This window comes from Anomaloglossus baeobatrachus, chromosome 2, assembly GCF_048569485.1.
Source record: "Anomaloglossus baeobatrachus isolate aAnoBae1 chromosome 2, aAnoBae1.hap1, whole genome shotgun sequence".
NCBI lineage: Eukaryota > Metazoa > Chordata > Amphibia > Anura > Aromobatidae > Anomaloglossus > Anomaloglossus baeobatrachus.
In genome coordinates this window covers 572,177,908-572,204,297 of record NC_134354.1, presented here as the reverse complement: position 1 = coordinate 572,204,297, position 26,390 = coordinate 572,177,908, and the positions used below count along the sequence as shown (strand labels likewise).

Sequence of the window (26,390 nt, the reverse complement as noted above, 5' to 3'; positions counted from 1 at the left end):
TCGACAGCAGTGTTCACTATTCCATAAGAGAAGAAAAGTGGGAGGTGAGTATGTGTTTTTTCAGGGGCACTTTAGCAGTTAAGAATGAATTGTGCAGCAGTGGATAACACTTTAGTAAAACTTATTGTAAATACTGTCAACATTAAAAAACATTATGTAGTATTAGATTAACGGGTCTTTAGATTTTGCCATGCAGAATGATGTTAAACTCTGTATTCAAGCTTGTGAGTAATTTAGCTAATCTTAATTACATTCCACATGTGTGGGGTTTTTTTTTTTTGATCCAAGAAGAATCAATTGACATGGTGGATTTGTAAATTATAAGAATCTATAAATTAAATAAATTGTGAACAAAACAAGCAAAATCAGGTCTTACCTGTTAAAACTTTGATAAAAGTGTAGTGTGTAGAGTGTAGAGATGAGTGATACTGATCGGCAAAAATCGAAAAATGTTAAAATTGTACGATCTTTCGCTGGATCAGGATTGAACATCCAAGGATTTACCGCAAAAGTCGGAGATCTTGCCAAGGATAACAAAAATCATCCTCTCCCTGCGCATACATGTCATGAATTGGCATGGCTGTGATTGGCCACTGTAAAAAAAGAAGAAGCAAACGGGTTAAAGCAGTACATACTTACCGCATCCTCACGGCTGCAGGGGTACTTACAGATCCGACAATTATAACTACTGCATATTCATTGTTTCCCCTTCCACCCGCATCTCTGATTGGCTGTTGTTTGACCACCCCCCATCCTCTGAGACAGCATCTGTGATTGGTTGGAATCACATGTGCTGTCTTTGTCCTTATACTGGTGCTAAATAAATAAAACAATTGGCATAGGGTCCCCCCCTGTATTTACACCAGCACAGATAAAGCATACAGCTACAAGCTACAGCCCCCAGCCGTGCACTTATCTTGGCCATGTATCAAAATAAGAGAAACCACATGAGGCTTTTCTAAAAATTATTTAAGTAAATAAATAATTAAAAAACCAACGTGCGGTCCCCCCCAATTTTTATACCCAACCATGATGATGCCGAAAGGATGGGGGCTGGTATTCTCAGGCTGGGGATACCCATGCTTATTATGAGCCCCAGCCTAAAATTAGCAGCCTGTAGCGGCCCAAGATTGTCGCATTAATTAGAAATGATGATCCCGGCACTTTACCTGGTTCTTCCCAATTACCCTGGTGTGGTGGCAAATGGGCTAATAAGCAGTTAATGGCAGCCCCCAGCAGCCACTAAGCCCTGGATTAATAATGGTGAATTCAGCGGCCCAAACCTGGTGATTAAAAAAAGAAAAGAGAATGTGCATAAAACCAGCATAGACACAATGTCATGAGCCATTGGTGAAGTGGAGCTTTGGAAAGAAAACTCACATGATGTCTCATGGCTGTATATGCGTGTTTTTCTCCTGATGAAAGCGAGAGCTTTTGCTGAAATATGTTGAAAATAATATTACTTTGATCTCCATCTGGATCTTTTTTCTGCACGGCAGCATGGCATATTCCCCATTCACCACCAGCCTTTTACATTCTGAGCTTCAGGCATAGACGGAAGCGCGCAATCAGTGGTGACAGCACTCAGGTTATTTGCGGTCACAGCTGGAGGTTTCCACGACCCTCCACCTGTGACTTCAGGTAACCAGACCTCAGAGGACCTCCATGAACTCTCACTGACTTCACAGACGTGCATCTCCTGGCAGAATAGGGACTATATATACCAGTAAGGGGCCCAATATAAGGGAATATATACCAGTAAGGGAACCAGAAAAGGACATATACACCAGGAGGGGCCTAGGATGGGGACATATATACCAGGATGGGGGTTATATGTATCAAGATGGGAACCTACTGTATATACCAGCATGGAGGACATATATTCCAGAGTGTCTAGGATAGGGACATATATTTCAGGAGGGGTGACCAGGACTGGCCCAGGATGGAGATATATACCAAGAAGGGACCCAGGATAGGGACATATATGCTAAGGTGGAGGACATATATACCAGACGGGAGACATATTTACCAGGATGGGACCAAGAATGGTGGGAAATATTTTCCAGAATGGTAGACATATTTACTAGAAAGGGACACAGGATTGGGACATACATATCAGGATGGGAGACATATTTACAGGTCCAGGATGGGGCACTTATTCACCAGATGCTGTATATATTAACCAGGAAGGGGACCAGGATGGAGGACATATTTTCCATATAGGGGTTTTAGGATAGGGAACATTAGTACAAGATGAAAGACATTACTACATAATGAAGGGGGAGATGGGGAAACACTAATAGGATTTAGAACATTACAAGGGTCCACACATCTAACCAACAAGTGGGGAGATGGTCCATGTCCAAATTTTGCATTGGAACCCATTGGACTTTACTTACGCTACTGAGTAATAATGTAGTGGCATTGGTATACTCAGAACTTCAGTACACAGCCTCATTTTGCTCTAGAATACAATAAGTTACACTGGATTTTTTATATAACAGCATAAAACATTGCAATAGAGCAGTCAATAAGTAAATTCATATTTATGAAACTATTTTCCACAACAATAGATTCTCCAGGTATTCTAGGGACTTTTTTCCATTTCTATGTAACAGATATTGACTTGGTGATTTATGAATGCATTTTTTTCACACCATAATGTGCCCTTTGCTGCATAGCATCAATTTTAGCAATCTATTCCAGATGTTCATTTGAAATTATGAGATCATTTTACATTAACTGCAAGGAAAATGAATTACTACCATGCATCACAGAGAAATGTGTTCTCTTTTTTATTTTAATGATGATCACATATAAGCTGAATAAGTAGTTTGTGTCATTTAATATACTGTTTTTCTGTATAAATTTATCAGATGAAGATTTAAATATATTAGTAGGTTTCCATTTAACTAGTGTATATAGTTCACATTAACCCCTTCAAGACCTATGATGTATCCATACGTCATCGTTGGGAAGGGGTTCCCCACATATGATGTATGGGTATGTCAGGGCAATGATGTGGACCAGAGGCGTAGCTAGAGATTCGGCTCAGAGGGGGCGAAACTTCTGAGTGGGCCCCTAACCAGGTAACCATATTTACAACTATGGTGTCGCAGCCTAATAACTTGTGTAGACAACCGTATTTTTGGTCCAAGTGCGATCCAACAAAATATTGGATCGCATTCGGATCAATGTTATCCAATCAGGCAGTGCACATGTTCGATTTTGTGCTCGAACCGAGTGGTCTGAGAAAAAAAAAATAAATTGCAGCATGCATGCGCAGACTTGTATGGTTAAGTGTAGCGGCAGGGCCGTAGTTGGCGTTCATGCTGTTCTAAGCACTGAAATTGATCACGTACCCTACCAATAAGCCAGACTAAAGCCTCATGCAGATGTGGCTAGAAGTATGCCAATCGCACTCTTGTGGTCACATGACGGCCGCTTTCACCACCGGCACTGGAAAACCATGACAGTGCACTGTGTGCATGCTATGAGGATTCACAAGTCTGCAGTCACAGGCCATTAAACAGCTGCCGATCACCTTCATATAACCAAACGGTTGACTATCATTTAAAGGGAATCTGTCACCAGGTTTTTGCCCTCTAATCTGAGACCAGCATAACGTAGGGGCAGAGATCCTGATTTCAGTGGTATCACGTACTGACCTGCTTAGTGTAGTTTTGATAAAATTACTGATTAATCAGCAGTAGATTATCATTATAGGACTACTTCACATGCTGCAGGTAGTCCAGCATATACTTGAGCTCTGTATAACTGCTAGATCTGCAGCAGAGAAAACATTGATTTTATCAAATTGACAGCAAACAGCTCAGTAAGTGAATTCTGGAATCAGGGTCTCTGTCTCTACATTATGCTGCTCTCAGATATTAGTGCAAAAACCTGCTGACAAATTCCCTTTAAATACAGCAATTGTCCAGTATAAATGCTCCCTTAGATCCAGGTACCGTATTGGCGACTTAAAAATATCTGCACATACTGTGCACTAAATAACCCTTATACTGTGCACTAAATAACCCTTATACTGTGCACCTGACAAAATATTTCCCCCCACTTTACTCCCTGACCAAAAAGTGACCCCTACACTGTCCCCCTAATTATACATGGCCTCCACATTGTGCCTCTCATATGCTACAACCCCTGCATCATCCCTCCACCATGAATTATGGCCGCCACAATGTCTTTCCTTATGAAAAATATCCATAAAACCATCCCCCTTCATTAACCATGTCCTATATGCTTTTTATACAAAATAATGTACCTGTGATATGAACAATGGCCTCCACATTGTCCACACCTTCCATGCCCCTCGCCAAACTACCCCCTCTCCATACACTGCTTTCTTTTCACACCGTACAGCCTTCACACTGTGCCCTCACATTGTCCTTCATATACTGCTCCTCTCATACTTTGCCCTCACATTGTCCCTTATATACTGCTCCCCTCACACTGTCCCTCGTATACTGCTCCTCTCATACTGAGCCTTCACATTGCCCCTCATATACTGCTCCTCTCATATTGTGCCCTTACATCGTCCCTTGTATATTGCTCCTCTCATACTGTGCCCTGACACTGTCCCTCGTATACTGCTCCTTTCATACTGAGCCCTCACATTGTCCCTTGTATAGTGCTCCTCTCATACTGAGCCCTCACACTGTCCCTCGTATGCTGCTCCTCTCATACTGTGCCCTCACATTGTCTCTCATATACTGCTCCTCTCATACTGTGCCCTCACATTGTCCCTCATATACTGCTCCTCTCATACTGTGCCCTCAAATTGTCCCTTATATACTGCTCCCCTCACACTGTCCCTCGTATACTGCTCCTCTCATACTGAGCCTTCACATTGCCCCTCGTATACTGCTCCTCTCATATTGTGCCCTTACATTGTCCCTTGTATATTTCTCCTCTCATACTGTGCCCTGACACTGTCCCTCGTATACTGCTCCTCTCATACTGAGCCCTCACATTGTCCCTTGTATACTGCTCCTCTCATGCTGAGCCCTCACACTGTCCCTCGTATGCTGCTCCTCTCATACTGTGCCCTCACATTGTCTCTCATATACTGCTCCTCTCATACTGTGCCCTCACATTGTCCCTCATATACTGCTCCTCTCATACTGTGCCTTCACATTGTCTTTCATATACTGCTCCTCTCATACTGAGCCCTCACATTGTCCCTCGTATACTGCTCCTTTCATATTATGCTCTCACATTGCCCCTCATATACTGCTCCTCTCATACTGTGCCCTCATATTGTCCCTCGCATACTGCTCCTCTCATATTGTGCCCTTACATCGTCCCTTGTATATTGCTCCTCTCATACTGTGCCCTGACACTGTCCCTCGTATACTGCTCCTCTCATACTGAGCCCTCACACTGTCCCTCGTATGCTGCTCCTCTCATACTGGGCCCTCACATTGTCTCTCATATACTGCTCCTCTCATACTGCGCCCTCACATTGTTCCTCATATACTGCTCCTCTCATACTGTGCCCTCATATTGTCCCTTATATACTGCTCCCCTCACACTGTCCCTCGTATACTGCTCCTCTCATACTGAGCCTTCACATTGCCCCTCGTATACTGCTCCTCTCATATTGTGCCCTTACATTGTCCCTTGTATATTGCTCCTCTCATACTGTGCCCTGACACTGTCCCTCATATACTGCTCCTCTCATACTGAGCCCTCACATTGTCCCTTGTATACTGCTCCTCTCATACTGAGCCCTCACACTGTCCCTCGTATGCTGCTCCTCTCATACTGTGCCCTCACATTGTCTCTCATATACTGCTCCTCTCATACTGTGCCCTCACATTGTCCCTCATATACTGCTCCTCTCATACTGTGCCCTCACATTGTCTTTCATATACTGCTCCTCTCATACTGAGCCCTCACATTGTCCCTCGTATACTGCTCCTTTCATACTATGCTCTCACATTGCACCTCATATACTGCTCCTCTCATACTGTGCCCTCATATTGTCCCTCGCATACTGCTCCTCTCCTACTGTGCCCTCACACTGTCCTTACTGCCTCCCATAATGTGCTATCCCTCTGTATACTGAGTGGATGCTCCTATTCCCCCTCCCACACTTTACATAAAAGTTCCTCGCATCTACAGCTCCATGGTGGAGCACTTACCTTGTCCCTCATCCTTACATCTTTTCTGGTGCTATATCTCACACACCCTGCACCCTCATATCCCACACACATCCTGCACCCCCATATCTTACACTGCACCCCAGCCTGTACCCCCATATCTCACACACTGCACCTAAATATCTCACAGACCCTGCACCCCATATCCCACACACCCTGCATCCCTATATGTTACACAGATCCCAACTTACCCCTCTCTCAAACACCCTGAACCCCCATATTCCACATACCCTGCATCCAGGTCCGGCGTCAGCATCCGGCATACCTGGGCAAATGCCAGGGCCCTGGACAGCTGGGGGGCCCACTTGCTGTCTTCAGTCCTGCGGCCCTGGGCTGAGTTCCAGGGACTGCAGTGCTTGGGTTGGCAGCTGCACTATCCTGCATCCTGAATAGTGTGCCGACCCTTTAATCCACACTTGCACACAGCAATCACTGTTGAATGCTCCGTACACCTCCTCCATTAAAGTTCATCTGTGGCCTGAGCTACCACAGATGAAGAGGAGCTGCAGCGCAGTTCCAGCCAGCATCCCCCAACATATTGAGCACAGCAATGTCCTCCCCCACTGTATGCCCCCCTCCACCTGAGATAAGCTATATGTTCTACCCCCGATCTGTATGGGCCCCCTCCTGAGCTCTATGTTCCTCCCAGCGATCTGTATAGGACCACCTGTCATCTGAGCTGTATATTCCACCCCCCCAATCTGTATGGGCCCCTACTCTTGAGCTGTATGGGACTGTCTCAGAGCAGTAGGTGCCCCCTCTTGAGCTGTATGGGACTGCCAGAGCCATATGCACTGCCACCCCAGAGCCGTATGCGCTGCCACCCCAGAGCCGTATATGCTGCCACCCCAGAGCTGTATGTGCTGCCACCCCAAACCCGTATGTTCTGCCACCCCAGAGCCGTATGTTCTGCCACCCCAGAGTCGTATGTGCTGCCACCCCAGACCCATATGTGCTGCCACCCCAGAGCCGTATGTTCTGCCACCCCAGAGCGTATGTTCTGCCACCCCAGAGCCATATGTGCTGCCACCCCAGAGCCGTATGTGCTGCCACCCCAGAGCCATATGTGCTGCCACCCCAGAGCCGTATGTGCTGCCACCCCAGAGCCGCATGTGCTGCCACCCCAGAGCCGTATGTTCTGCTGCCCCAAAGCCGTATGTTGTGTTGCCCTGCAGAGCCGTATGTGCTATGCACGGCCCCACAGAGCCGTATGCGCTGCCACCCCAGAGCTGTATGCCACCCACCCCAGTAATTTGAATGCCCCCCAGAGTTGTATACTACACCAGTAACATCTATGCCCCCCAGGAATGTGTATGTACCTCAGTAACATGTATGGCCCCCAGTAATGTCTATGCCCCCAGCCACTCCTTTCATTTATATACTGTAGCCTTAGCCTCTCCTGTGCTGTCTATACAGCAGTCTGTGTGCACTGTGCATGGCCATGTCTGTTAAGGCTGCATTTACATGCTACGATTTATCTGACGATATGTCGTCGGGGTCACAGTTTTCGTGACGCACTTCCGTCATCGTTAGCGTCGTCGTTGCGTGTGACACCTGCGTGCGACTCCAAACAGGGTAAAAATCGTTGATCGTTGACACGTCGTTCAGTTTCAAAATATTTTTCGTCGTTTGGAACGCAGCAGACATATTGCTACGACGAACAACATCCACACGACCGCCTTGGTCACACAATATAACGCTGAACGATGTAGTGTTGTTTGTGAGATGTATACGTGTGACCGCTACAAAACGACCTATGAGCGATCTCGGCAAATTGTAACAAAGATCTGGGCGTGTCACATCGCAAACGAGATCGCTAGCGATATCGTTGTGTGTAAAGTGGCCTTTAGTGATGGCTATCACACAGTGCGGCCTGCACATCCACATGCCCAGGAGGAGCTGGACGGAGACAAGCAGGAGAGGTGAGTGAGGTTGCTGCTGGCTTCCCCATATTAATAATATCTCTAATGTGTCTGTGTGTGCGTGTATGATGTGTATCTATGTATGTCAGTGTGTGCGACTTTGTATAGATTTACGTCTATTTATATGTATTTTTGTTTATTTCTCTTTAAATACCGTATGTTTCGTTTTATAAGATGCACTTGATTATAAAATGCTCCCAAAATTTGGAGAAAAAAAAAATATGGGATCTGTATTATAATCCGGTGGTGTCTTACCAGGGAGGGGGGCTGGCAGAGGAGCGGTGGTCACAGAAGGCAGGGGCGGTACTGGAGTACGGCGATGCTGTGAGTAGTACAGAGGGCGGCCCAGATACTCACTGCATGACTGCTCTGCTCGGCATGGCTCTGCAGCACGGCTCTGCTCTGTACAGCACAGCTCTCTGTGCGGGGCTGCTATGTGCGGCAGGTGGTAAGGCACTGGCCATTCTGAAGATGTTAGCGGTGAGGAGGTTCTTCAAATAATGGCGGCCCGAGTCCGCACGTGTGCAGATGAGAGTTTGAGCAGAGAGCTCCATCTACGCACGAGCCGACTCTAAGCGCCATTATTTGAAGAACCCCCTCACCGCCAACATCTTTAGAATGGCTGGTGCCTTACCGCTCACCACACAGAGCAGAGCCGCCCCGCACAGAGCAGAGCTGCGCTGTACAGAGCAAAGCGAGCTGCACAAAGCCAAGCCCTGCTGTGCCGCATAATGCAGAGCGAGCCGCACAGTGCAGAGCCGTGCTGCCTGATGCACAAGGCAGCACTGGCAGAACACCGCATAGCATCGCCCCTGCCTCCTGTGACCCCTCTCCACACCTGGTAAGCTACATTCAGATTTTACGACGCACCCCTCATTTTCCTCCCAAATGTTTGGAAGGAAAAGTGCGTTTTATAATCCGAAAAATACGGTATATATATGTATGTATACCTGTATGTGTAGGTATCTGTATGTGTATGTCTACATGAGGTGGGGCCCATTGAGACTCCTTCACCCGGGGCCCACAAAAACCTGGAGCCGGCCCTACCTGCATCCCTATGTGTCACACAGCCTGTACCCCAACTTACCCTCACTCAAACACTCTGCACCCCTTCACACTATTTTGTCACAATCTAAACCCCTCATATGCCACTCACCCTGCAACCACCTCTTCCCATCTCCGTCAGGAATCCAGATCTCCTGATGCTTGTTTTCTGACCAACACCTGTGTCTCCTCCCACTCGGTCACATGGGCATGACATCATCGCAGGTCCTGGCAGCGTATGTATTGTCATCATCTGGGCAAGAGTTTCTGCTCTGCCCCTGCAGCATTCACAACTCATAAGCTCCTAGTGGGCCCCCACTGAGAACGGGGCCCGGGGCAACCGCCCCCTCTGCCACCCCACTAGCTACGCTACTGATGTGGACACAAGAGCTGTGCCTGTACAATACATGGCTATGTCTCTGCTTATGTGACAGCCGAGACCCGCCTCTCACAGGTGTAGAAATGCCTGCACTGCCTTGGGCTTTTTAACCCCTAAATATTGTGATCAATATCAATCACAACATTAAGGAAGTTATCTGAAGGACCACGCTCCCTCTCCTGTCTAATAGGCACCTCACAATGTCATCGCAAGGGTCCAATTATCGCCAAGGCAAAACGAGGTCATTAAGATGACCTCCGTGTCAGCCAGCTATGGCAAGCTTTTTGACCATAGTCTAAATGGCTTCTGTCACTGCATCTCTGATGGTTGTAATGCATTGCCATGCAGCTGCAGTTGCATGAGAATGTATTATACCAGTGGTCAAAATAATTAAAGTTAATGTTCCAAAGAGGTACTAAGTAAAAAAAGTAAAAAAACAAAAACGTTTTAAAACAAAAGTACACATATTTGGTATCACAACATTCGGAAAACCCTAACCTTTAAAATAGTTACACTATTTAACCCTTTCAGTGAACAACGTAAAAATAATGACATAAATTATGTTTTTCATAAAACCGCTGAAATAAAAGTAGAATAAAACATAATCAAAAGGATGAATGTAAATGAAAATGGTATGACTGGAAATGTCATCTTGTCCCTTTAAAAAAAATGGTTCCAATCAGCTTCATCAGCAGAAAAATAAAATAGTTATAGTTATCATATAAAATAGTTATAGCTATCATATAAAATAGTTATAGCTATTAGAATATAGTGATGCAAAAACAATTATTTTCTTCCAATAGTTTTTATTGTGCAAAGCCAGCAAAACATAAAAAACTATATAAATTTGGTATCGCTGTAATCACACTGACCCAAACAATAAAGCTGGCTTACTACTTTTACCACATACGGAGTGGCGTGAAAAAAAATTAAAAAAATTCTAAATTGTTTTCTTCATTCTGTCTACTAAAATCGTTATAGAAAGCAACTAAAAAATGGTATATGCCTGAAAATGGTACAAATAACAATGTCAACGTCAACTTGTCCCACAAATACAAGCCCTCACATGATGATATGATTTATTTAGAGTTTGTAAAGGCTTTTGATACTTTGCCACATAATAGTCTAGTAATGAAGCTCCGGAAGCAGGGACTAGGGGAAACTATAAGCAGATGAGTAATGCATTGGCTAAAAGATAGGAAACAAAGAGTGGTCATAAATTGTACATTCTCTAATAGTACGACTATTGTCAGCAATGGGGTGTTCCAGGGATCTGTGCCAGGACCGATTCTTTGTAATCTATTTATTAATGACCTTGTGGATGGGATTGAGACTAAAGTGTCAGTCTTTGCTGATGACACCAAACTATGTAGGATATTGAAAACTGACCTTGACAGTACAAAACTACAAATAGTTCTGAATAAGATGTCAGAATGGGCAAACACTTGGCAAATGAGATTTAATGTTGATAAATGTAGTGTAATGCAGCTAGGATGGAGTAATCCAATTACTGTATATACATTAAATGAAAGTAGACTTGGAACTACAGAACAGGAGAAGGACTTGGGTATTCTGGTTACAAGTAGTGATGGGCGAACCCCCGATGTTCGTGTTCAGGAGACTCGCCCGAACATTTTATAAAGTTAGAGTTTGGGTTCTGAGAAAACGCGAACTTACGTCCGATCAACGAACTTGTACTTTACAGTTATGGGATGGGGTTGGGGGGCTGTAAAATAAAGAATAGAGTTAATAATAAACATTGTCATTATACTTACAGATCCTGCGACACGTCCTGCAGACTCTGTCTCCCGGATGCTTCTGCTTCCACGTCCGATCATTGCTGTGTAACCACCACTGACTTACAGGACCTTCCATAACGTCATAGCTATGTGATAAATCTGGTTTGAATGTTGTAGACACATTGGTTTACAGACTGGTCACATGGCTATGACGTCACGGAAAGTCTTGTAACCCACGAAGTAACAACATTCACACCAGACTGGTCACATGGCTATGACGTCATAGAAGGTCTTGTAGTCAGTGGTGGTTACCCAGGGGCCCAGCTGACTGGCCTCAGCGAAGTACTTGGGTGAAGTCTCTGACAGATCTCAGCTAAGTCTGTGTGAGCAGACCTGTGTTTGTCTCCTCGCACAGATGTAGCAAAGCTGAAGATGCTCGCCCGCCTTTGTACTACGTTGGAGGGTTTTTTTTGAGTAATAAAGATGAAGTCCTAAATGTCTTCTGTTTTATTTCTAATAAAATATTTTTTCTCTGTGTTGTTTTATTTTACTGTTAAAATAACAGACAATCACAGATGCTGTCACAGAGTGGGCATCTTTGATTGCATGCTGGTGTAACCTGAAACAAGAGTTGAAAGGTTACCTCAAAAGCCATTGGATCCAACCTCCTGTGAGTGCAGGCTTTCCTAAATCATCCCAGCTACTATATGTTTACCTAGTTTCCACTTGAAGATTTCCATTGAGGAAGAGCTCACCACCACTTCCCATGGTAGTCTGTTCCACTCCCCGACTGCCCTCACTGTCAGAAAGTTTTTCCTAATATCTAATCTGAATCTACTTCCTTTAAGTTTCATCCCATTGCTTCTTGCACTTGCTAATCAGAGAAAGGTAGTTCCCTCTGCACTGTTACTAAGGCTTTGTGCGCACGTTGCATTCTCTGCAGTGCGGAAAAGAATAAACCCTCTGGCAGACTGGACACTGCGTTTATAAAATAAAATGCATCCACAACGCATGCATTTTGGATGCTTTTTCCATGCGTTTTGCCTGCGTTTTGGATGCATTTTTGACAGTGCGTTCCCCGGCAATTCAGCTCTGCTACATGCCGGCTAACAGCCGACACAGACAGACTCGCGCGATGAGAATGAACTCGAGTGAACTGCACTTCATTGTCATACCGCAGCTCTGTCTGTGTGTGACGTCCGGATTATCCTCTTCACTGCACACATCCCGACATTACCGCCGACATCCCCGCACACATCCCAACATTCCCACACACATCCCGACATTACCGCCGAGATCCCCGCACACATCCCGACATTACCGCCGACATCCCCGCACACATCCTGACATTCCCGCACACATCCCGACATTACCACACACATCCCCGCACACGTCCCGACATTACCGCACACGTCCCCGCACACGTCCCGACATTACCGCACACGTCCCGACATTACCGCACACATCCCGACATTACCGCCGACATCCCGCACACATCCCGACATTACCGCACACATCCTGATATTACCGCTGACATCCCCGCACACATCCCATTACCGCCGACATCCCCGTACACATTCCGACATCCCCGCACACATCCCGACATTACTGCCGACATCCCCGCACACATACCGACATCCCCGCACACATTCCGACATCCCCGCACACATCCCGACATTCCCGCACATATTCAGACATTCCTGCACACATCCCGACATCCCCGCACACATCCTGACATTACCGCCGACATTCCCGCACACATCCCGACATTCCCGCACACATCCCGACATTACCGGCGACATCCCCGCACACATCCTGACATTACCGCTGACATCCCCGCACACATCACGACACTACAGCCCTCATCATCACCGCACACACACACCGGCATTACCTCAGTGACGTCCCCACTGACAGCACAATTCACTTCAGTTGCTGCGTGGAGCTCAAAGGAGCGGCGGTGTTCTACGGCCTCTCCTTTCAGCTTCATGTAGCAGAGCTGGATGCGTCATGGGACCTCTGTATTACGCCGGACCTGGAGGGGTATTTGGGGATTTTAATGAAGTGGTGAAAGAGGGTGGTTTTTTTTGTGTTTTATTCCAAATAAAGGATTTTTTCGGGTGTATGTGTTTATTTACTTTCACTTACAGGTTAATTATGGAAGGTATCTCGGGAAGACGCCTGTCATGATTAACCTAGGACTTAGTGGCAGCTATGAGCTGCTGCTATTAACCCCTTATTACCCCGATTGCCACCGCACCACGGCAATTCGGGATGAGCCGGGTAAAGTCCCGGGACTGTCTCATGTAATGGATGCGGCAATTCCGGGCGGCTCCTGGCTGATATTGTTAGGCCTTGGGGGCTCCCCATAATGTGGCGCTACCCATCCTGAGAATACCAGCCTTCAGCCGTGTGGCTTTATCTTGGCTGGTATCAAAATTGGGGGGGACCGCACGTCGTTTTTTTTAAATTATTTATTTATTTGTTTTACTGCACGATATAGACCTGCCCACCTGCGGCTGTGATTAGTTGCAGCGTTGGGGCGTGTCTGACTGCAACCAATCGTAGGTGCCGGTGGGTGGGGAAAGCAGGGAATACGAGATTGAATAATGAGCGGCCGGCATTTTCAAAAGAGGAAAAGCCGCCAGAGCAGTTTGACAGGCGTGCAGCGCCGCCCTGTGACCGGGGATCAGTGAGTATGAGAGAGGGGGAGAGACTGACTAACGGACAGAGAGAGGGATAAACAGACAGAGAGACCGACTGACAGAGAGCGAGAGAGACAGACAGAGCAACCAACTGACAGAGAAAGAGACCGACCGTCCGACAGACAGAGAGAGAATTACCGACATCCACAGACAGAAATTGACCGACATCACAGAGACTGAAAAGACCTGCATTTTGCTTGTCAAAAAAGCATGCGGAACGCAACAAAAATGCAGTCCAAGTGCATTTTGGTTGCGTTCTCACCCACATCATTGATTTCAATGGGTGGAGAATGCAGCTACAACGCACAAAAGAAGTGACATGCTGCTTTTTTTCTGCAGCGATTTTGAGCATCCAAAACGCTGCGTTTACAAACACAGCGTGTGCATTGATTTTTCAGCTTTCTCATAGACTTTGCTGGGGAAGCTGAGCGCATGCAGTTATGCTGCAGTTGAAAACGCAAAGTTTCCACGGAAAAAAATGCAACGTGCGCACATAGCCTAACTTTCAGATATTTGTAGACTGCCCATACATTCTAGCATCTAGAATGTATGGGCAGATTCCAGGTTATTCCAACAGCCAATCACAGACGCCCATTCCGCGTGAAAGCGTTTGTGATTACATGTTGGGTCCCTCACACATATAGTAGTGTAAAAATAAACAAATAATTAAAAAAATGCTGTAGAGCTCCACAGTATTTTTGATTCTCAGCGCAGATAAAGAGGATGGCTATGGGCTGCCACCCCCATCTGCCTGGCTTTACCTTGGCTGGAAATCAAAATACAGAAAGCCCATTCATTTTTTTTTAATTATTTAAAAAAATAATTAACCCCTTCAGCCCCCAGCCTGTTTTCACCTTAAAGACCTGGCCATTTTTTGCAATTTTGACCAGTGTCACTTTATGAGGATATAACTCTAGAACGCTTCAACGGATCCTGGCAATTCCGATATTGTTTTTTCGTGACATATTGTACTTCATGTCAGGGGTAAATTTAGGATGATATGTTTTGTTTTTATTTGTGAAAATGTCAGAAATTTGGCAAATATTTTGAAAATTTCGCAATTTTCAAAATTTGAAATTTTATGCCCATAAATCTGAGAGAGACAAAAAATAGTTCCTAAATAACACTTCCAATGTGTCTACTTTACACTAGCGCAATTTTCGAAACAACTTTTTTTTTCGTTAGGAAGTTACAAGGGTTTTTTCCATTTCATGTTTCCAACAAAATTTACAAAAAAAAAAATGTTATGAACCACATCACATTTGGAGTGACTTTGAGAAATCTAGGCGACAGAAAATACCCAAAAGTGACCCCACTCTAAAATATGCACCCCTCACTCTGCTCAAAACTACATCCAAGAAGTGTATTAACCCTTTAGGAGCTTCACAGCAACCAAAGCAGTGTACGAGGAAAAAATGAAAATTTTATTTTTTTACACAAAAATGTTACTTTAGCCATAAAATTTAGCATTTTCACAAGGGTACCAGGAAAAAGTGCCCCGTAAAATTAATTGTTCAATTTCTCCTGACTACACCAATATCTCATATGTGGTGAAAATCAATTGTTTGAACGCACCGTAGGGCTCGGAAGGGAGGGAGCATCATTTGAATTTTTAAAGCAAAATTGTCTGGAATCATTAGCGGATGCGATGTTGCGTTTGGAGACCCCCTGAGGTGCCGAAACAATGGAGCTCCCCCACAAGTGACCCCATTTTGGAAATTAGACCCCCCCAATGGCATAAATCTAGATGGGTAATGAGCACTTTGAACCCTCACGTGCTTCATACATTGAGCCATAAAAAACAAAAAGTACTTTTTTTCCACAAAAAATGTTATTTTAGGCTCAATTTTTTTAATTTTTACAGGGTTAACAGGATAAAATGGACCACAAAATTTGTTGGGCAATTTGTTCTGCATACGCTGATACCTCATATGTGGCAGAAAACCACTCTTTGGGCGCACAGCAGAGCTCCAGAGGGAAGGAGCGTCATTTGACTTTTTAAATGGAAAATTAGCTGGAATTGTTAGCCGCACCATGTTGCATTTGGAGATCCCCCTGATGTGCCCAAACAGTGGAGCTCCCCCACATGTGACCCCATTTTGGAAACTAGACCCCCCCATACAAAAAAATATTAATTTGGTGAAATAAAAAATATGGACGTCAGTAAACAATAAAAAAAATGAGCTCCTGCAACTGCCACTAAGGCAAGTGCCACACGTGAGAGCGATGCACAAATCTCGCATCGCATCAGCCGACACAGCCGCACACTCCTTTCTGGAATAGAGCGGCCATGCCAGATGATGCAATGTGAGACTTGTGCATCGCTCTCATGTGTGGCACTGGGCTGACCCTTACAATATTCAGTAAAAAATACTGTAGTTGACGATTACAGTATAATTTTACTAGCCCTAAACTAAGTTTATTTGCTAGGTGGGATGGAAAAAAAGATGGATGGAGGATGGCGCAATGGATGCAGGAGCGGCGGAGGATGGGTGAGGGCGCAGTGGATGGAGCAGTGGCAGAGGATGGAAGAGGGCGCAACGGATGCAGGAGCGGCGGATGATGGGGGGATGGCACGGCAGATGGAGGAGCGGTGAAGTAAGGGTGAGGATCTAACGGATGCAGGAGCTGCAGAGGATGGGTGAGGGTGCGGTGGATGGAGGAGCGGCGGAGGATGTGAGAGGGCGCGGTTGATGGAGAATCGGCAGAGGATGGGTGAGGGCGTGGCGGATGGTGCAGCGGCGGAGGATGGAAGAGGGTGCAACAGATGCAGGAGCGCCGGAGGATGAGGGGAGGGTGGAAGGGGAGTAGGAGGTGAGATTGGAGATAGCTACCTTACAGGATGGATCTAGGCAGCAGGATCACAACAGATGGAGGAGGCAGCAGATCTGGGATGGGGAGAGATAGGAGAGGGGGCAGAGGATTAAGGGGATGGGAGAGAGCAGGCAGCAGATCGGGGCGGGGGCAGTGGCTGATGGGGGAGTGAGGTGGCAGATGCAGGGACGTAGCAGCTGATGGGGGAATGCGGCGGCAGATGCAGGGGCGCAGCGGCTGATGGAGTGCTGTTGCTGATGCAGGGGCGCAGCGGCAGATGGGGTAGTGCGGTGGCTGATGGGGAGAGTGCGGTGGCTGATGGAGGGAGTGTGGTGGCATATGGGGAGAGTGCTGTGGCAGATGGGGAGAGTGTGGTGGCTGATGAAAAGAGTGCGGTGGCTGATGGGGAGAGTGCTGTGGCAGATGGGGGAGTGCGGTTGCTGATGGGGAGAGTGTGGTGGCTGATGGGGAGAGTGCGGTGGCTGATGGGGAGAGTGCTGTGGCAGATGGGGAGAGGGCAGTGGCTGATGGAGAGAGTGATGTGGCTGATGGGGAGAGTGCTGTGGCTGATGGGGAGAGTGCGGTGGCTGATGGGGAGAGTGCGGTGGCTGATGGGGAGAGTGCAGTTGGTGATGGGAAGAGTGCTGTAGCTGATAGGGAGAGTGCTGTGGCAGATGGGGGAGTGGAGCGTCAGATGCAGGGGCGGCGCAGTGGTGGATACAAGGAGGCAGCAGAAAGAGCAGCGGCGTCAGATGCAGGGGGGGCGCAGCGGCGTCACATGCAGGGGCACAGCAGGAGGAAAGCAGCGGCGTCATATGCAGGGGCAAAGCGGGATGAGAGCAGCAGCGTCAGATGCAGGGGGGGTGCAGCGGGAGGAGAGCAGCGGCGTCAGATGCAGGAGCACAGTGGGAGGAGAGCAGTGGCGTCAGATGCAGGGAGGGTACAGCGGAAGGAGAGCAGCGGCGTCAGATGCAGGGGCACAGTGGGAGGAGAGCAGCGGCATCAGATGTGGGGGGGCGCAGCGATGTCACATGCATGGGCGCAGCGGGAGAGCAGCGGCAGTGCAGGTGTGAAGCAGATGGAGGAGGGCAGCGCATGATCTGGGGCTGTGACTCACAGATGGGCACCCGCAGGGATCGCTCTCCTCAGCTTACACGGAGGGAGAAGCTGAGGAGAGCGATCTCCTACAGCTAACCGATCCCAGATGCACGGTACTTGGAGAGATCGGTCACAAGGCTGATCTTTCCAATCAGAGCTGGGGGCGGGTGCAGCAAAGGTCACGCAGCTCCAGCCAATGATCAGTGCTACAGCTGCACTGATCATAGCTGGATTTTAATGTTGTAGCCATTTTCAATGGCTGAAACATTGCACTGGCTGTGATTGGCTGAGCGGCGTTCGTCGGCCAATCACAACCTCCGTAGGTCCGGGGAGGAGACACCACCCCTCCTGAGGTCAGGTACAGGTCCTCTCCTTCCCGAATATACAGTTTTTGAAAACCGATCGCGGTCACCGGGGCTCGGGGTGATGGATGGATATATCCGTCATGGGTCTTTAAGTACCAGGGCACCATGACGGATATATCCGTCAAAGGTCGGGAAGGGGTTAAAAACAATTATGTGAGCTCCCTCTGTATATTGATCGTCAGTCAAGTAAAACCAAGCAGCTGGAGCCTGGAATTCTCAGCATGGTATACAATCCTGTATGCAAATATTGTTATTCTGTCTATTGCTTTATATAGCTGTAAAAACATTGATATATGCGTTAGCTAAACTATTGAATAATGTATGTTCTAAGAGTTTCAGTATTGAACCCTCTGTAGTTTACTACGGACCTCAAATGGCCTCTACTGACGGGGAGTAGGTGTCCACACTGAGGGTGGATGGGTGAAGTGGTAGGAAGACCCCTCATGGGTACTAGGCCCATGAGCCAGCAGCTCCTGTTTGGACGCCTACTGACCTTGTAGTGAAGGTTATACCATTTACAAAAGGGGGAAATTGATATAGAAGGGTTAAATAGTTTCTCTATTTCTTTATTAAAGATATTTTATTTCATTAGTAAGTAGTTCAGAGTCATAGAGCCTTCGGAATAAGAGACAAGCTCAAGGATTATTATTGTCTCTAAATGTTCTTCTTATCTTCTTCTTATCTCATATGCATGACTCTACATTTTTGTTTTGCTAAAACTTAAAGGTCATATGAGCAACTTGTAAAGTCCAGCTAGAAGCCTTATTTGCAAAATCCCATTGATCTGTAAATGGTATAAATAAACTGTACCTTAGCTAAATAAACAGGAAAATTGATCATGCCCACATGGATGCAGGTCTTTTTCTCCGAGCGCTCGATCTTGATTAGGTCTGAAGAGGCCTAATTCAGAGGACCTCACTGGTGATTCCATAAGCTGACTTGTGACAGAACAGCTACAACAGGCCTAAGCAAACTAGGCCCCCAAGCTAAAAACTGCAGCCCACAGCTGCTGCCCCAGGAAATGGCCCATTGTTTCTTAGGGCCATTTCCAGGCACTTTACCGGGCTCGTCTAGCAGCCCTGATGGCGGTGGCACGTTGGGTAATAAAGGGGTTAATACCAGTTTTGTATATTCAGCTGGTACTAAGCCCGAAATTCATGGTGTCACGCCAAATTAGACATGGCCACCATGAATTTATAGCAAACAGTAAAAACAAAAGCATAACAAATAGAAAAAATTTTTTTATTAGAAATAAAACAAAAAAAATTTAGAGACTCCATCTTTATTATAATAAAATCCTTCGTCTGACGTAGTCCACAGATAGAGCATTGTCAGCTCTGCTTCATCGCTCTGCAAGGACAAGCATCTCTAGAGATAGAGAAGCAGGCTGACACTGAGGGTATGATTCCATTTGCGTATGACTCATGCGAGTCTCGCATTGGTATCAGCCAGCACGGACTGACACTGGAAATACATGAAGCCGACCCGCTCCTGTCAGGAGCTGGGTGATACCAATGCAAGACTCACACAGTGACAGTCAAAGTTCAATCGAGTCCATGAGCCATGGACTCAGGTGAACCCTGACGCCACCGTGAACACGGCCGAAAACACCCAAAGACTGCCGAGTGACGAGCAGTGCAATGGATATCCCCGGAAGTTAACAGGACCTTCCATGACGTCATAGCCATGTGACCAGTCTGTAAGCTAACGTCTGTACAACATTCACACCAGACTGGCCACATGGCTATGATGTCATGGAAGGTCCTGTAGTCAGTGGTGGTTACTCGGGGCAAAGCAATGATCGGACGCGGAAGCAGAACGGCTAGGAGACAGAATCTGCAGGACGCGTCGCGGGACCTGTAAATATAATCATAATGTTTTTTAATAATGTGCTTTCTTTTCCAGCCCCTGGACCCAAACTGGACCGGCACTGTAACACGAGCTTCCTAGGAAACCTCGTGTTCAGGATCGTCTGCACAAACACTTTGTGTTCGGTACGGCCCCCGAACTTTACAGTTCGGGTTTGCCCATCACTAGTTAGAAGTAACCTGAGCGGTAGCACTCAAGGTCAAGCAGCAGCTGAAAAAGTAAACAAGAGATTAGATACCGGGATCCTAATGTATTGTTGCCCCTCTATAAATCACTTGTAAGACCATATCTAGAATATGGGATCCAGTTTTGTGCTCCACATTTTAAAATGGATATTCAGAAGTTAGAGTCAGTTCAACTAGATTATAACAAGGAATGGCCTCCCATATGATGAGAAGTTAAAAAGGTTTGATTTGTTTAGGTTAAAAAAAGACATCTCAGAGGAGATCTCATTTATATGTGTAAGTACATGCGTGATCAATATAAAGGACTGGTCCATATTTTCTAAAGCAACATTTTTGTGGGAAACAGTAACATTTTATTTTTTTCCTTCCACATTGCATAAATTCTTGTTAAGCACCTACAGGGTTTATAAATTTACTGATTTATTTTGAGCACTTTGAAGGTGCAGTTTTTAAAATGGTCTCTTTTTTGGTATTTTCTTTCATATATGCCCCTCAAAGTCACTTCAAATGTGATGTGGTCACTAAAAAAATTAGTTTTATAAATTTTATTGGAAAAATGAGAAATTGCTGATAAACGTTTAACACTTCTAACTTCCTATCAAAAAATGTAATGAAGACATGTGGTAAATGTTACTTGTTAATTATTAAGTGATATAATTTTCTAGTTTAAGGTCATAAAAGTTCAAATTTTGAAAAATTCAGACGAGAAAGCTGTGGAAAGAAAGCGCATATAGGGTCTTACCCCAGTATGTGAGGGGTGGGAGGAGGGTGAAACTACTCACCAGATATTGTTGTGAAAGTCACAACCACTGTAATCGCATATAGAGTATGATCAAAGGCTGCAGCCACCCAAAACGGCAGATAACAGGGAACAAAAATCTCTCTTTGATGTTTGTCTTTCCTGACGGTCCTGAGGAAGGGGGCAGTGGCTCCTGAAACGCGTAGACCTGGATGAAAATAAAGATACATTAATCTAAACATCTGTCCCAGTGATCTTTTGGCACAGTGTTGAACACCCCTCTTTTTTGCTCCCTGTTATCTAAAGTTTGAAAAATGCAAAATTTTCACCAAATTTCCAATATTTTCACAATTAAATGCAAAAAATATCTCCTTACATTTACCGTTATCATAACGTACAATGTGTCATGAAAAACAATCTTAGAATCACTGGGATATGTTGAAGCGTTCCACAGTTATTACCCCCTAAAGTGACACTGGTCAGAGTTGTAAATTTGGTCTGGTCATGAAGGTGAAAATAGGTGAGAGGTGAAGGCTTAAATCTGCTGTCGTGATGGAAGGAAGTGAATGTCTATGAAGCGGCCTGTGTACTTGCAGGGAACAACAAATATGTAACATGTCAGACATCGACTTAAGAAGCAACTTACAGGTGGCAATAGAAAGACATTCTTATTCCTTTACGGGAGCTATTTCGCTTCTCTCTAAAGGCCTCATTACACGCAACGACGTATCTAACAATATATTGCCCGAGTCACGGATTCCGTGACGCACATCCGGCATTGTTAGCGAAGTCATTGCGTGTAACACCAACGAGCGACCATTAACGATGGAAATTACTCACCTAATCGTCCATTGTTGACACGTCGTTTCTTTTCAAAAAATCGTTAATTGTTGAGGACACAGGTTGTTCGTCGTTCCCGAGGCAGCACACATCGCTATGTGTGACACCTCGGGAACGACAAACTACAGCTTACCTGTGGCCGCCGGCAATGCGGACGGAAGGAGGTGGGCGGGATGTTCGGCCTGCTCATCTCCACACCTCTGCTTTTATTGGGCGGCCGCTTAGTGATGCCGCTGTGACTCCGCACGAACCGCCCCCTTAGAAAGGAGACGGTTCACCAGCAACAGCCATGTTGCTAGGCAGGTAAGTCCCGTGTGATGGCTCCTAACGATATTGTGCACCACGGGCAGTGATTTGCCCATGACGCACAAACGACGGGGGCAGGTGCTTTCACCAGCGACATCGCTAGCGATGTCGCTGCGCGTAAAGCCCTCTTTAATCTCTCCCAGTAGCTTTTATGTGTGTAATGATAAGAGCTGGTCAAATCTGTCAAGAACTGAATTTGAAAATCATCTGGATTTTACATAGAAATTTAATTTGTACCAAACTTACTGTTCTCAGGTTGAGGAGACACATGTTATACAGGAGAACTACTGAGAGAGGGAGAGTATGGTTGTCAGCAATGAATACACTATAGACACAAGCTGTTTCTTCACAGCCCCCCATTGACAGCAGCTTGGAGGGAATATCTGACTTTACAGCTGTGAATTAAAAGCAGGCAGATATCATGGGGTTGGGCAGGTTGAGCCAAGAATCTTGCTCTTTCAGGGGTATGGCTTGCATTACAAGAATAAGTACTGTCACTGATATGTGACATAGATGGAGCAATTGTCAGCAGGCTAGTTTGTGCTAGAAGCCAGGAGCAGATATTAAAGGCTACTTTACACACTGCGATAATGGTCCCGATATCGCTAGTGTGGGCACCCGCCCCAATCTGTTGCGCGACACGGGCAAATCACTGCCCGTGCCTCACAACATCGCCCAGAGCCGTCACACATACTTACCTGTCCGGTGACGTCGCTGTGACCGGCGAACCGCCACCTTTCTAAGGGGGCGGTCCGTGCGGCGTCACAGCGACGTCACTGAAGCGTCACTGAACCACCGCCCAATAGCAGCGGAGGGGCGGAGATGAGCGGGACGTAACATCCCGCCCACCTCCTTCCTTCTGCATAGCAGCCGGGAGGCAGGTAAGGGGAGCTTCCTCGTTCCTGCGGCGTCACACGCAGCGATGTGTGCTTCCGCAGGAACGAGGAACAACTTCGTTACTGCTGCAGTAACGATTTTTAAGAAAGGACCCCCATGTCGCCGATTAACGATTTTACACGTTTTTGCAACGATGCAAAATCGCTTATCGGTGTCACACGCAACGGCATCGCTAATGCGGCCGGATGTGAGTCACGAATTCCGTGACCCCAACGACTCCGCATTAGCGATGTCGCAGCGTGTAAAGCCCCCTTTAGATTATCTCCCAGAAAGGATGGGGAGCACTGACTAGCTTCATCTCTGACACATTGAATAATTCTGAAAGTAGCCCTATGGTTGTAAGAATTTATATTTTATGACATTACGAGGGGCTGCTTATAAGTCTTTGGCTTTGGGATCTGGTTTTGTTTCTATGGTAGAGAATGTTACATCACATAAAAGCCTTATGTGTCTAATATATGTTTGCAAAAATTTTGTGTTTGTTGCTTATGGCAACAGTGTTCTACGCATGCGGGAAAACAAAATGTCAGAGTCTAATGCGATATTCACAGCAACTGAGAGCAGAGGAATGAAAAAATTAATGAACATATGGACATGAAGAAGCTATCTGTAAAGTGGGTCCCCAAATGTTTGACAACAGATCAAAGAAGCATGCGATTGAAAACTTCCCAATCAATTTGTCAGCGTTTCCAGACTGATAAGAACTTCCTGGATTGACTGGTCACTATGGATGAGACCTGGATTTCTTTGTATGACCCTGAAAACAAGAAGCATTCAAAAGGGTGGAGGCACAGTGGTTCTCGTCCAAAGAAATTCAGGGTGCAAAAATCAGCCACTAAGGTGATGGCGTCTGTGTTCTGGGATAAGAAAGGCATGCTGCTAGTGTACTACCTTCAAAAGGGTTCCACCATCCATGCAAGGTATTACATTGAACTTTTGGACCAATTGAAGGGAGCTCTGAAGGCCAAAAGGTGTGGCAAGCTGCCCAAAGGAATCTTGTTCCTGCAAGACAACGCCTCAGCTCCCACTGCACAAGCGACCACACAAAAACTGGCAGAGCTGGGCTTCCAGCTGGTTGACCACCCACCTTATTCACTAGATCTAGCTTCCTCTGACTATCATCTGTTTCCAAAACTGAAGAAACACCTCAAAGATACCAAATTTCACACCATTTCTGATGCCATGGCTGCTATGGCTGCTATTGATTTGAGGCACAACCTAAATCCTTCTTTTTGCTAGCCTTACAGAACTTGTAAAAACTTGTTACCGATGTAAGAAGTGTGCTGAAATCAGTGGAGAGTATGTGGAATAAATGTAAAGTTTCATCATCCAATCTCGTATCTTTCTGGGTAAAGCCAAAGACTTATCAGCAGCCCCTCGTATATAGATAGGAATATATTTTTATCAGTCTGGAGTGCCCCTTTAAGTGAACACAGGTTTTGTTTACAGTTAGTAATAAATATTGGGTCACATGATCCTTAGTAATAATATTAACCCCTTCACGACCCTTGACGTATCTATCCGTCATGAAGCGTGTGACGTTAAGCACCGCCCCCTGCCGCGGGCAGGTTGCGGCGATCAGCGCACATATCAGCTGTTTTCAACAGCTGACATGTGTGCCTGCATGTTACGAGTGGAATCGCTTCCACTCGCAACATTTAACCCCTTACATCTCGCTGCCAAAGTCTGGCAGTGAGATGTATATGCGCGCGGCCATGATTTTCACTTACCGCCGCCCCCACCGGAAGTCACGTGCGTGATCACGTGACTTTCGGTAGTTGCCATGGTAGCACAGGGTCATGTGATGACGCCTGTAACTATGACGAGTTACTTTCTGTTTCACTCGGCCCGGAGCCGAATGAATCAGGAAATGATCAGATCTGCTGTTAACAGCTGTATAGCTATGATCAGCAGATAGGGCAGAGCGATCGGATTGCTGATCGCTATAGCCCCCTAGGGGGACTAGTAAAATAAAAAAAAAGTAAAAAAAGTTTTAAAAAATAAAAAAAAACAAACTGAAAGTTCAAATCAACCCCCTTTCGCCCCATTGAAAATTAAAGGGTTAAAAAAAATAAATATACACATATTTGGGATTGCCGTGTTCAGAAATTCCCGATGTATCAAAATATAAAATCAATTAATCTGATTGGTAAACGGCGTAGCGGCAAAAAAATTCCAAACGCCAAAATTACGTTTTTTGGTCGCTGCAAGTTTTACGCAAAATGCAATAACAAGCGATCAAAACGTAGCATCTGCACAAAAATAGTACCATTAGAAACGTCACCTTGAGATGCAAAAAATAAGTTGTCACTGAGCCATACATCCCAAAAAATGAGAACGCTACGGGTTTCGGAAAATGGCGCAAAATTTACTCCACTTTTATTGGACAAGCTTGTGAATTTTATTTAACCCCTTAAATACAAGAAAAACTAATACATGTTTGGTGTCTACAAAATCGCACCAATTTCAGACATCACACCCAAACATCAGTTTTACCACATAGTGAACACTGTGAATAAAACATCCCAAAAACTATTGTGCAATCACACTTTTTTTTGCAGTTTTTCCACACTTGGAATTTTTTTTACTGTTTTCCAGTACACCATATGGTAAAACTTATGGTTTCATTTAAAATCTCAACTCGTCCCGCATAAAATCAAGCCCTAACATGGCAAGATTGACGGAAAAATAAAAAAGTTACGTCTCTTGGAAGAAGGGGAGCAAAAAACAAATACGCAAAAACGGAAAGTGCCCGGGGGCTGAAGGGGTTAATAATGTACAGGAAGAAAAAAGAGTTTTACTCGGGATGTCTTATGGACAGATAAAATTATATAGCAAATACATGCTGTACGCAGGACACTTTATGAAGAGTTCCAAACTGGGCAAAGTATTTAAAGGTCTTAGAAAAAGTTGTCAAGTTGCATCGAAATTTGGCAACTATTTGCGTTAAATGTTAATCATAAGAGGAATTAATCTCCAGCTCTACAGAAAGCATCCGTACGATGATGTGTCAGGTGTGTTTGCAATATTGTGTACGCGTCTATTTATTGTCAAGATGCAATTAATTCACGGCTCCAAAATGAGCTTTCTGTGTAATGTGACCTTTTAGTGTTGGTGCTTAGATTTTTCTGCTGACCTTTCTTTAACTTGTGATTGTTTTTTTGTTTTGACAGATGCTATGCTTCTAGTTGCTGACAGGTTGGAGGGACCATTCAATATAGAGTCAGTTATGGATCCCATTGATATGAAAATTTCTGAAGCCATCACGAACCTGCAAGAAAACAGCGTGCTAGTGTCAGGAAAGGT

At 45.6% G+C, this 26,390-nt stretch overlaps 1 protein-coding gene across 2 annotated transcripts in view; it reads left to right on the top strand.

The window, feature by feature from the left end:
- GPC6 (glypican 6) overlaps window positions 1-26,390 on the top strand; it is a 1,296,759-nt gene that overhangs the window by 1,101,500 nt on the left and 168,869 nt on the right. For both annotated transcript variants that reach the window (XM_075336760.1, XM_075336759.1), the window contains exon 5: window positions 26,258-26,388. In XM_075336760.1, the coding sequence (XP_075192875.1) occupies window positions 26,258-26,388 (131 nt within the window). The remainder of the gene's footprint in view (window positions 1-26,257; window positions 26,389-26,390) is intronic.